General features: G+C 41.6%; 1 protein-coding gene across 1 annotated transcript in view; it reads right to left on the bottom strand.

Annotated features, from left to right (window-relative positions):
* Window positions 1–11989, bottom strand: part of nrg3b (neuregulin 3b) — a 428509-nt gene extending 416520 nt beyond the window's left edge. The window contains exon 1 of the mRNA XM_029714064.1: window positions 9934–11989. Coding sequence (XP_029569924.1) covers window positions 9934–10672 — 739 coding nt within the window. The 5' untranslated portion in view covers window positions 10673–11989. The remainder of the gene's footprint in view (window positions 1–9933) is intronic.
* Window positions 11990–13615: the final 1626 nt, after the last annotated feature.

Below are 13615 nucleotides of genomic sequence, written 5' to 3'. Positions count from 1 at the left end.
TTAGCTATCATACTCTAATTCCGCTGATTTCAAATCTTGATCCTCCAGAAAGTGGAGAGCAACACTTATGCAGCTCCACTACACAATACATTTTTAAAAAGCCGTGTTCGACAGGATTACCAATGCAGACTGACGAGCTCAAATAGACAGCAGCCTTCAATATGACAGACGAATCCTCTCTCGGCATGTCCAGCCCACTCTTAGCCAATCATGGCTAGTGGAAAGGTTGTAGCTTTTTCTGTGGCTTAACCAACAAGGCTCGTAATTTAACAATTTAATTCGTATTTACAGATGGCATACAAGTTTGTTATTAAGGCACATGAAAGTTCACATGTTCAAGAAGGCATTTCTTGCAAAAAAACGCATTTTGATAAAAATAAAAAATTCTGTTCAAAAGGCTTTTCTGTGAAGTCTGACTTGCAACATGAGCCTTGTTTCCTGAATCATGTCAAATATGTTCAATTTCAATCAAAGGCAATAGCAAACATAATTTACAAAGTCAGTTTATACACCTATTAGTATTGAGAGGTAGGTGGCTCTCCCAAACCCTGACTCCTAATCTTCATGTTCAAAAATAAAGCAAACGTTTTGTATTTATTTCAACACTATTGATATCACTACTGAAACACACAAAATAAAAGCATCACTACAAATATCACCAGATTATGGGATTGCACCCTTCTCCAGCATGGCCACATGGTGAGTAGTCTGTCTGCAAACATTTTAGAGAAAATGAGTGAGCAAGTTGGTAAATCTTTTAAGAAGCGTCACAACCGAGCATCTAGTATATCAAGAAAAAGTATGGTTTTGGGACTAAAATATATTTTTGCGGCGATGTACATCTGTCCAAGTGAAAGATAGCCAGACATATGCTAGCTATTGGGATTCTTTAAATTCCAAAATAAATCAAAATTGTCCAAACTGAAACAATAACAAATAAACAAATTGACACCATAGAGATACAGTGCCGTGAAAAAGTATTTGCCCCCTTTCTAATTTTCTCTAATTTGCCGTATTTTTGATACTGAATGTTATCAGATCTTCAACCAAAACCTGAGTGAACAAATAACACAACAATTACATACTTATTTCATTTATTACATAAACAAAGTTATCCAACAAAAAAGTATTTGCCCCCTTACACTCAAGAACTGGTTGTGACACCTTTAGCTGCAATGACTCCAACCAAACGCTTCCTCTAGTTGTTGATCAGTCACTCACATCGCTGTGGAGGAATTTTGACCCACTCTTACATGCAGAACTGCTGTAACTCAGCGACATTTGTGGGTTTTCAAGCATAAACTGTTTGTTTCAACTCCTGCCACACCATCTCAATTGGAATTAGGTCAGGACTTTGACTAGGTCATTCCAAAACTTCAAATGTGTTGCTTTTTAAAAATGTTCATGTAGACTTGATTGTGTGTTTTTGATCATTGTCTTGCTGCATGACCCAGCTGCACTTCAGCTGTAGCTCACAGAGCAGAATTCATGGTTCCTTCTATTAAACCATCAGAGTCTAAACTCTGTCTAAGCTGGGGGAGGGGGAGGGGGGGGTCTACTAAGCTATATGGAATGGTTTTTAGAAGATCATACCAAGGATCATTTAGCTATTTGATTTAGAATGTTAAGACCCCTTGAAATATCCAAAAAATATATATTTTTTGATGAAAAATATTTTTGGGCCTTACTGCTATGAGCCGATACAAACGCATTGAATAACAGATTCACTACATAGAATAACAGATACTCCCCCAAAAATATCAAAAGCAAGTTTTTTCTGAAGTGTCTCTCCTATATCTGAGAGACATAAAACAGATTAGGAAACTTTTTCTCTTTTTGTAACATGTATTTAACACATTATTTTTGGCACTAAACAGTCTAAGGCTGGGGGGTTGAGGGGTTCTACTAAGCTATATGGAATTGAAGGTCATACCATGGATCCTTTAGCTATTTCATTTAGAATGTTAAGACCCCTTGAAGTATTCACCCCAAAATATATATTTGATGGAGAAAAAAAATTGGGCCTTACAAGCGCATTGAATATCAGATTTACTACATATCAAAACTAAGTTTGTTTTGAAGTGTCTCTCTTATATCTGAGTGATATAAGAAATTTAGGAGGAAACATATATATATTTTTACATGTATTTAACCTCATATTTTGAGCATTAACACACAGCCCTGAGGTCTGAGCCCTTGTACTAGAAATATTACAATACATTCACTAACAGTCATAGAAATCACAGAGGAATTTACATTGGCCCTGAACATAAATACATTCTGTACACACACAAAAACAATTGCAGTATTGTTCCTCAATTTTTATATTAAATGTCTAAATCCAATGTAAAAAATATGGAGAAGTATAATAGTTTAAAGACAATCACAATATATTTAGATTATTTGAGATTGGGTCGTTCCATTTGATTTCAATCACTTTTTGACTGAACCCCTTTTGATATGAACAAAACTTTCCATACATATTGGCCATGGTAGAAGTGGTCAGAAGTGATTTTTTGGACCTGAATGCCAAAACATTTAGGAGATTGAGGTGCTCAAAGTTGACCCATTTTGCATACCCCGCCCTGCCATGAGACATCCATGTCTTCATCACTGGAAAAGATAAATGGTTGAGTCTTATATCATTTAAAAGCTTACAAACAGGGTTGTCAAACTGTTTCATCAATTCCCCCCAAAAATATTAATACATATTTTCATTTTTTTACCTTTTATATAAATAATAAAAAAACAGATTTTTCACATACTCTATGTGGTATCTAAGATCCAATTTACACCATCTGAGGTGTTTGTGTTGTGCCCACCATTGTTTGAGACACAACATACTCTTGAATAGAGGGTGGGTGTCATGACAGATTTGTACCTTGTCAGCTCGGGGATTTGAACTTGCAACCTTTCGGTTATTAGTCCAACGCTCTAACCACTAGGCTACCCGAACAGAAATTTTAACTTCCAAGTACTACAACAAAGATGGACGCTAGTCCATCTGAAATGAGTTTTATTAGACAATCATTCTACAACACCTTGCTACGAAAGTAGCTTGCAACTTAGTTTCAATGTTTCATCACGTCATGTAAAGACATTTTAACAAGGAAACGGTATCAACGGCGAGTTGAATGCCTGGTCTTGAGTCAGCTCAGCTGTCCTACAACACAATATTCTACAACTGGCAAGTTTTTTCTCGTCTCGTCTCTTCTTCTGTCAGATCTTTCACGGGGGACAAATTCTAGAACTACTAATATTGTGTAGGTTACATGTGGACATTGCACAAACATCATCCTGCTTGAGTGTTATAAACAAGAGAATCTATGAGTGTAATTGTGTAACAAAGACTAAAATGTTATGCTGTAAATATCATACCAATGTGCCTATACAGACAGTATGTAAACACTTACCAAGCAAATAAAAATAAGGTGTGTATAGAGTACAACTTCAGCTATCTAACCATAAATAGAATGGCATTCTATTTGTCAATTTTTCCAAATCTTAAGGATTTGGCTGTCTAACCACACGCTGACATGCACAGCTCTCGGGTGAGGTTAAGTCATCAAAACTCCAGTGGGTGAAGTCCCTTCCATATATTCTATGTAATGTATTACAGGTTATGGACCCGTGCAGTCAGGTGGTAGGAGCGGTGGAGTGCATGACACTTCACTCTGGATATGACAGAGTTGCCTTAGCCCATTGGTCCAGCAGGCAGAGGCCAGTAATCAGCAACTACAGGCAGATGTGTGATGCAGGAGGCTGGCACTCTTCTTATACCACTCTGTAGCAGTGGTGACTCGTCATTCTCTGCCCCACCTGTTTTGAGCCCCACATTTTTATATTTTATATATATATATATATATATAGAGAGAGAGAGAGAGAGAGAGAGTTAAGGTCGGAAGTTTATATACACTTAGGTTGGAGTCATTAAAACTCGCTTTTCAACCACTCCACAAATTTCTTGATGACAAACTATAGTTTTGGCAAGTCTGTTAGGACATCTACTTTGTGCATGACACAAGTCATTTTTCCAACAATTGTTTACAGACAGATTATTTCACTTATAACTCACCGTATCACAATTCCAGAAGTTTACATACACTAAGTTGACTGTGCCTTTAAACAGCTTGGAAAATTCCAGAAAATGATGTCATGGCTTTAGAAGCTTCTGTTAGCTACTTGACATCATTGGAGTCAATTGGAGGTGTACCTATGGATGTATTTCAAGGCCTACCTTCAAACTCAATGCCTCTTTGCTTGACATCATGGGAAAATCAAAAGAAATCAGCCAAGACCTCAGAAATGAAACTGGTCTGGTTCATCCTTGGGAGCAATTTCCAAATGCCTGAAGGTACCACGTTGATCTGTACAAACAATAGTATGCAAGTATAAACATCAATGAACCACGCAGCCATCATACCGCTCAGGAAGGAGACGCATTATGTCTCCTAGAGATGAACGTACTTTGGTGCGAAAAAATGCAAATCAATCCCAGAACAACAGCAAAGGACCTTGTGAAGATGCTGGAGTAAACAGGTGCAAAAGTATCTATATCCACAGTAAAATGAGTCCTATATGGACATAACCTGAAAGCCCGCTCAGCAACGAAGAAGCCAATGCTCCAAAACCGCCATAAAAAAGCCAAACTACGGTTTGCAACTGCACATGGGGACAAAGATTGTACTTTTTGGAGAAATGTCCTCGGGTCTGATGAAACAAAAATATAACTGTTTGGCCATAATGACCATCATTATGTTTGGAGGCAAAAGGGGGAGGCTTGCAAGCCGAGTAACACCATCCCAACCGTGAAGCACGGGGGTGACAGCGTCATGTTGTGGGGGTGCTTTGCTGCAGGAGGGACTGGTGCACTTCACAAAATAGATGGTATCACGAGGCAGGAAAATTATGTGGATATATTGAAGCAACATCTCAAGACATCAGTCAGGAAGTTAAAGCTTGGTCACAAATGGGTCTTCCAAATGGACAATGACTCCAAGCATACTTCCAAAGTTGTGGCAAAATGGCTGAAGGACAACAAAGTCAAGGTATTGGAGTGGCCATCACAAAGCCCTGACCTCAATCCTATAGAACATTTGTGGGCAGAACTGAAAAAGCGTGTGCGAGCAAGGAGGCCTACAAACCTGACTCTGTTACACCAGCTCTGTCAGGAGGAATGGGCCAAAAGTCACCCAACTAATCGTGGAAAGCATGTGGAAGGCTACCCGAAACTGTTAGGGGTGTGTACGGGAGGCGAAGTCAGGTGCAGGAGAGCAGAGTGTAGTAAACAGGCGCACTTTAATTTCGGTCCAAAAATGACAGCACATAAGAACAATAATGTGCCAAAAACACGGAACATGGCAAAAGTATAGCACCTGACAATATCCACATAACAATAAACAATTACACACAAAGACATGGAGGACTAAATACAGAGGACCAAATACATGCAGTGATTATGGAATGAAAACCAGGTGTGTAATGGAACAAGACAAAACAAATGGATATATGAGAAATGGAGCAGCGATGGCTAGAAAGCCGGTGACGTCAATCGCCGAATGCCGCCCGAACAAGGAGAGGAGCCGACTTCCGTGGAAGTCGTAACAGAAACGTTTGACCCAAGTTAAACAATTTAAAGGCATTGCTACCAAATACTAATTGAGTGCATGTAAACTTCTGACCCACTGGGAATATGAGGAAATAAATAAAATCTGAAATTAATCATTCTCTCTACTATTATTCTGACATTTCACATTTTTAAAATGAAGTGGTGATCCTAACTGACCTAAGACAAGGAATTTTTACTCGGATTAAATGTCAGGAATTGTGAAAAACTGAGTTTAAATGTATTTGGCTAAGGTCTATGTAAACTTCCGACTTCAACTGTATATCCTTGAGTTAATAAAGCCGCATTCAAACATAGTCGCTTTTCTGTTTTCTTGAGTAAGGTAGCTCCAAGGCAGCTTCCATTGAAAATGTAAGCCCTTTGGATCCTGCCATATAGTTACATTACAAGTGCCCAAGAAGGCTGAAGGTCTTTGGCCACAGATAAAATGACGTCAAATCACGTTATATGTACAGTACAGTAGCTATGACTGGACTGATCATGTCAACATCTTACTTTCAAAATCTTAGCTAGCAGTTATCATCATGAATCAAGTCGACAATCTACTGGCAAATCCTTTTTAATCCTTGTCATATGAAGAGAAATAATGAAGAGAAATGATAGATAAAACGTATCGGTGCTCATCGGCCATTGGACATAAACATTACACAACAAGTTGGAAATCGCAAATTCAACAATGAGTGGATTGGAAGGTCTGGAATAAACGAGCTCAGACTGGGAAAAAACGCTTTGAATGGTCATCCAACTCGGAATGGTAAACCTGGCCTCTTTCTCTTTGATGACAAAATGTGTCCACGACGGACCACCGCACCACATTCCTGTTCAGGTGAGCACATCACAACAAGGTGAGTCCAAAAATGTCTTATATGCTTCTGCATAAATGATGTAATATGTTTAGAAGATATGTATACTGTATCTAAGAAAGTAATACTAAGTGTATGTTGTGTAGTAAGCTGTTAGTAGCCCATGTGCCTCACCCTAAAAATGTGGTCTATTTTCAGCTCTTCATTTTTCCTAACGTTACTGTTCTGACTCGGTGGTGCACATGTAGCCTATAACCTGTTTTTCAGAAATGTCATCATTGAATATTGTAAGAGCTTTCATTGCTTGCTTATATGCCCCCTTTATTTAACCTACCGTTCTGACTTGGTGTACAGGGAAAATACTGTAAGAGCAGCCCATGTTCTGCATTCTGTCCATGTACATTTCAAAAGTGCTGAACACATAGTTATATTGGCTACTTTCATCTTAGCTTGCTCATTAATGTCTTAATCGAAATTACGGAATGCCTGTTATCCGCTCATCGTTCACTTATGCCATAGTTTGTACATCTCAAATGTCCGTAGGAACCACATTCATTTAAGCAAGTCAGCCATATCAGCTGTTTTTTTAAAAAGGCAGTAAACGAGACTGAATGAACTGTTTCGCTGCCAGACAAGGCTCTTCTGATAGCCAGACGTAGCGGTTGGAAGGATTCACTCCATTGTGCTGGAAAGAAAGCTCTGCTATTGGGACAGCTTTATGTAGGCCTAAACAGTTTGTGCGCACCGCTTGTCACCATTATAGTGAAATTAATGCATTGTTTAGTGTTGTGTTGTGTAGTGGCTTTGCTGGCGTGCATCCCCAATTTTTGGGGGAGTTTGCCCCCCCAGATTTACATGCTAAAATCACCACTGCTCTGTACGCTACTAACCAATTCATAGCTTCCTCCAGGATGAAGCTTTGTATCATCTGTAGCCTACAGAGTAAAATGAGAAGAATGCAATTGCTAAATTTATGTAGATATTCTAAATAAAGTTTTTTGATAACTTTCAAGTGTGGCAGTTTCATACTTCACATAATACAGTAGAAGCAGTGTTCTGCTAATATATCAATGTGCAAATATTATACCTTCCTGTATGCTGTACCTTTTGGTTACTGGCCCAACGCTCTTAACCACTAGGCTACCAGCCACAATGACATCAGTCACATCAACCTGACGTGTTCTCACCTCGTCATGGTAAGGTTGTATACTGGTCGTAAGATTACTTTTTCAAACACGTCAGATATGTACATATTTAGCTAGTTGTAATCTGGTTATGTGACACCTCCTCAACCTGAAACCTTTTAACCGGAAAATAAAGTTTTTATGATGTTCCAAGCCAGCCTGCTGGGACTATATATTAACTCCAAACCTCAGGTCTCACCTGAAATCCCATGGGAAAGAGGCTTGACTAAATGTTATTCTCTGTGAAGTCTCCACCCATGTCATAGAATATGTAGTCTATATGCAGACAGCCCCCCCATTTGCAATGTCTTGCATAACTGACATCATCAGCCATGCACAGCGTCTCCCGATTTATACATACATTAATGGAGTTTCATATTCAACTAAAGTCAGTCAAGATGAAAATCTTGCCCTTAGGGTTAGGCTAGCGGATCTTCATCTCACTTCGTCACAGTGTCTAACAATTAAGAATGAATATCATTGATTTCCAGTAAGCAACATTTTTTGAAATGATGTATTTTCAACAGCAAAACTGTCGCCATTTAACCAGTTTTGCCCAAAGGTTTGTTGTTCACGTCAAAATGAAGGTGTTGAGTTGCCTTACTGTAAACGTCTTTGTTTTGATCATATTCTATATTTCAATGCCAAACTGTAATTCAGACGAACACTTGTGATGTTCAAATAATTAATTAATATTGACAGAGAACACTGAATGGGTTTGATAATTTACTTGTTGCATGAATAAACTGAAACCCTCTTTTTCATGACAAAATTTAAATCAATTAGTAATACATTTCCATTCCATCTTGTGTACTGCTACTAACTGTAAATTATGTGAAAATATACAGAAGTATGTGCTTTATTAATAGACCAATAGGATATTTATGTCCTGGATTTGAAATTCCTTATGAAAATGCAATCAAAGGAAAAGTAAGCAAGAAACTACATTAATGCATAGACACAAACATAAAGTAAATATATGCATGCAAGCATACATACTTTCTCACACACTCTTTCACATAAAACAAAAATAAGTAACTTTTGATTTAAAAAAAATGTCCCTGGAGTAATAGCCTAAATAATGCCACCAACTCCCTTTCCTTCTCTACTCGCTCTCTCTCTGTGTATGTCCCTCTTATTCCCTCCCCTCTCTCTCCCTCCCCTCTCTCTCACACACACTCCTCTCTCCCTCCCTCCCCTCTCACTCAAACGCTCTCTCTTATTCCCACTCCTAACTCTCTCTATCTTCCCTACCTCTATTTTCCTCCCTCTCCTCTCTCTGTCCATGGTATGTCCTGCAGTCTCTCTTCTGCACTTGCGGCAGTGCTCATATCGTCACTTATCTAAATGGGATCTTTGCCTAGCTATCTGATACAGGCAGACAGGAGGTGAGAGCTTCCCGGTTTCCTCCTCTCTCCCTCCTCCATATTTGTTTTCCAAAACAGGGATATGTTGTCCACAGTCACAGCGTTTGTCTAAGAAGCTTTCGTGTCCCCCGTGTTCAGCTGAGAAACAGGACCCATCATAGAGCCACAGAGATAGCAGCAACCATTTTTTTATGACACTAATATCAAGTGCGTGGAGCCTGCAGGAGCAGAGATTCTTATTGCGTTAATGCACAAGTCAAAGATAAAGATGAGAAGGAAATCAAGTGCCTCCATATTTCTGTTCAGTCCCTCCAGGATTCCGCGATTCTGAGATAGCATTTTTTTGATAAATCAACAATTCTCTGCATATTATGCAAGGGCTTGGACATTTTACCAATCACCACACTATTTCTGCATAAACCAGTAAAATCATTGCAATATTATAGCATAAAAGTGCAATATTATAGCATCGCAGCACAAAAAGAGAGCTCTGCACATTTACTGCATAATATGTTTCATTCAAGCCATACGTCAACAAACTAATTGGACAAAATCATTGCATATTGCCATGCAAAATGTCAGAATTGGCACATCTAAATAAAGCATTTATGCCCACAAATATCACAGAAAATCCCCACGAAATCCTGGAGGGACTGGCTAATGAATGCCACAGTGTGAATGCCATTACGTTGCATGAGTGCCTCCTTTCATGTCGTTAGAGGAGATCATCTTTATACGGCACATATTTAGACTATGGTTTATACAAAGTAGCCTTTTGTGGGGTTTTTCTTATTCAGCAGCAATACATTAATGTATGGTAATTGAACACCAGCTCCACCAGCACTCCAATGATATTTGCTAGATAAAACAAACGCTTGAGCTCTTGTGGAACATTTGTGCCATTTGCACACACAGACACAAACACACCCTCCCTTTAAGAAAGACAGACTTACGTGTTCTGAAGCGGTGGTGTGGGCGTGTGGCTGGACCTTTCACAGAGCGTCCAGGGTTCCAGCGCCCGGTGGGCTTGGCTGGGGGCGATGGCGGAGAAGTGGGCGATTGCACCTTGGTTGTGGCTTTGGTAGTTGTGGATGTTGGACTAGGTCGTGAGTTCGGGGGGTCCTTATCCTTACGACCGTTTCCCGTGTTGCCGTTCTGCTGTACCGTGGTGCTGTGCGGGGTCACCTCTTTACCCCCGGGCGGGACAAGTCGAGTGGTGCGGGTAGTGGTGGTGGTGCCCATCACGTGGGTGCCACTGCCGATCCGGTTGTGGAGGTGCGGGGCCGAGTGGTTGGAGGGCGGCGCAAATCGAGTTCTCGGGGCTGGGGCTGTGCCATCAGACGCTAGAGGGTTGGTGGTGGAAGTCGTGGTCATAGTGTCTGGTCGTTTGGGCAGGGCGCTGGGTTCATAGAGAAAGATGGGATCCTGCCCTATGCCCTTGGCGTCCACAAGGTCCGTGGGCAGATAGTCTTGAATGGAGCCCACTACAATCCATTTGAGCAGCATTAGACTGAGGCCAAGGCCCACAAAGCCCATCACCAAGGGCACCGCACACAGCCAGGTTTGCTGGCGGGACCACACGGCACAGGGCCCACAGCGAAGAGGCCCCGGGGCCCGAGGGGAGGCCTGTTCGTCCCCGGGTTCCTCCAGGGTCATGGCCCCCAGAGTGCTCGTTCCTGAGTGCTCACTCATCCTGCCGATGCCGTCAAAGTTCAGGGGTCAAACCGGAGGCCCAATGACAAAAGGGCACAAACGAGACAGGGGATGGGGAACAGAACCAACAGTGGGCATCTTACCAATGCACCCACACACAATTTCTACATTTATACCCACACACACATAGACACAAGAGGGCACCCACAGACACGTACAAGTAATTACAAGCCAAGCAGCTCACGAGGACGCACACGTAAGCAAATATACACTCCCTCTGGCGCAGAGCTAGCTAAGTACACACACAAACAAACACAGAAACAAACAGACACACAGGTTGGACATGTACAGGTGAGGGTGCTGAACGGAGGGGGTGAGCCTCGCTGTAGTTAGATGGTAACGAAACAACGGTAAATCCCAAGATACTTCACTCCCGTATGAGCAAAAAAGCTGAAGAAAAAGGCAGGCAGGAGGACATCGATCCACGGTGTGGCAAGCTTCAGACCATAGCTGTAAATCCTGTGTGTGTCAATGAGAAACAAACCTCCTCTGCGGCTCCAACTCACTGCTTCTCAATGGCACTCTAATCCACGGCCCTCGATTCCTTTTCCTCTGTGGCTCTGAAGGGGTTGCCCTCTTTTTATTTCTCAGGTGTTTTATATAGGCTCCAGTCCAGGGGCTTCCTCTACAGTCTTCTTCCCTGCCTTGGGTCAGCCTCCCCCTTGCTGTCCTTCCAGGCAGCCCTGTGCAGCGTTGTTTCAGCTGTAGTGGTGAATGGTAATCCTGCATGAAGAGAGCCAGTGGAACTGGAGAGAGAGTGGGGGAGAGGATCTGTCGGGATGTGGCTGGTGGGGCGGAAGAGGGGGAGGGTAAATCCAACTGATCCCCATCCAATCCCTTTCCCCTCAGATCTCCCGGACTGTCCGTTTTTCTCCAGCTGTCTGTCCACCGCCTGTCATTGTGGTAGAAAAATCTGAAAGCCTTGGTTGCTTGTTTGCTACATCAGTCTGCTACATTCCCACATTGCCGACGGAGGTGAGAGTGGGAGAGTGAGCGACAGAAAGGGAAAGAGAGAGAGCAAGAAAGAGGAGGGGAGGGGGAAGAGTGCTGCTCTGAAAAACTGATGCGGCTGCTGTTCTTGAAGGCTGCCTACTGGGAGAGATAGAAAGATTTGCTCACTCCGCTGTGAGTGATGTGGGCTCCACGGCTCCCGACCGGCGCTTTCCTCCCTTTCACTCTCAGCAGGATTCCAGACTGACAAACAACAACTGCCCCATCCCTTCTCTGACACACTGCGTGCGTGCGCCCTTGTAAGCTTTTGCTTGTGAAAGCGAGACAGAGGCAGAGACCACACTGCCTTCCCTATCACTGTTAAATGCCAGAGAGGGAGACGGAGAGGGAGAGGGAGAGAGAGTGAGAGAGAGAGAGAGAGAGAGAGAGAGAGAGAGAGAGCAAGAGAAAGAAAGAGGAGGCAGAGATTCTGGGAGTAAGCTCTGCAGCAGCAGCAGCAGCATAAACAAGGGGGCAGCGCACAACACACCGTGTGGAGGAGAGAAGAGCTGCCACAGACACACCCCAGGAAACAGAGAGAGGGAGGGATGGAAGAAGTGGAGGAGGAGAGAGAGGGAGAGGTAGTGAGGTGCTACATTCCCCCGATCTAACACCAGCAGTGCGGGAGAAAAACAAGCCAAACATTGGGCTCATAATTTATGGGTGGGTTAAAGCCTCCTTCAACCTTATCTTAAGTATTTTTTGTATTTTCTTAGGATCCCCATTAGCTGTTGTTGAAGCAGGTGCTGCTCTTTCTGGGATCCAGAAAACACATAAAACATGACATAATACAGAACATCAATAGACAAGAACAGCTCAAGTATTGAACTACACAAATATGAAATAACAAATGTCCTGAGAGAAATAGAGATATTACTCTAGGCCTACATCAAAATACATTAATATATTACATTTTCATATATTCTATTTACATTCAGTGGCATCTATCAGTTATACGCATACATACTTCAGTAAATATACATATGCCTACAAGTTATTTAGGTCAGATAGGGAAGAGGCATTGTGCTGTGACGTGTTGTTTTATTTGTTTTTTAAGCTAATTTGGTTGTTTACTTGAGTAATTTGAGATGGAAGGGAGTTCCATGTGATCATGGCTCAATCATGCAGTCAGTCTCTCCTCTACTTTGAGCGAAGAGACACTTGCATGCCTACTGTTGACAGCTGTGTGTACATTGAAGGGCCAGACGTGCTGCTCTGTTCTGGGCCAGCTGCAGCTTTCTAGGTTCTTCTTTGCAGCACTTGACCATATCACTGGGCAGTAGTCAAGATTAGATCAAACAAAAGCCTGCAGGACTTGTTTGGTCGACTGTTGTGTTAAATATGCTGAGACGAACCTCTCAAATCAAAATCAAATAACCTTTTTTTTGTCACATGCGCCAAATACAACAGGTGTAGGCCTTACCAAAAAATGCTTACTTACAAGCCCTTAACCAACAACTCAGAGGTTTTTTTTAAAGTAAGCAAGAAAATATTAGCAAAAATAATAATAAAACATTTTATATACTAAAGTAAAACAAGTAACACAATAAAATAAAAATAACAAGGCTAGGGGGTACCAGTACTGAGACATTTAAACTGAGTTTTTCACAATTCCTGACATTTAATTCCGGTAGAAATTTCCTGTCTTAGGTCAGTTAGGATCACCACTTTATTTTAAGAATGTGAAATGTGAATAATAGTAGAGAGAATGATTTATTTCAGCTTTTATTTCTTTCATCACATTCCCAGTGGGTCAGAAGTTTACATACACTCAATTAGTATTTGGTAGCATTGCCTTTAAATTGTTTAACTTGGGTCAAACGTTTCGGGTAGCCTTCCACAAGCTTCCCCCAATAAGTTGGGTGAATTTTGGCCCATTCCTCCTGACAGAGCTGGTGTAACTGAGTCAGGTTTGTAGGTCTCCTTGCTCGC

The sequence above is a fragment of the Salmo trutta genome, chromosome 2, assembly GCF_901001165.1.
Source record: "Salmo trutta chromosome 2, fSalTru1.1, whole genome shotgun sequence".
In the NCBI taxonomy this organism is placed as follows: domain Eukaryota; kingdom Metazoa; phylum Chordata; class Actinopteri; order Salmoniformes; family Salmonidae; genus Salmo; species Salmo trutta.
This window is presented reverse-complemented; position numbering and strand designations above follow the sequence as displayed.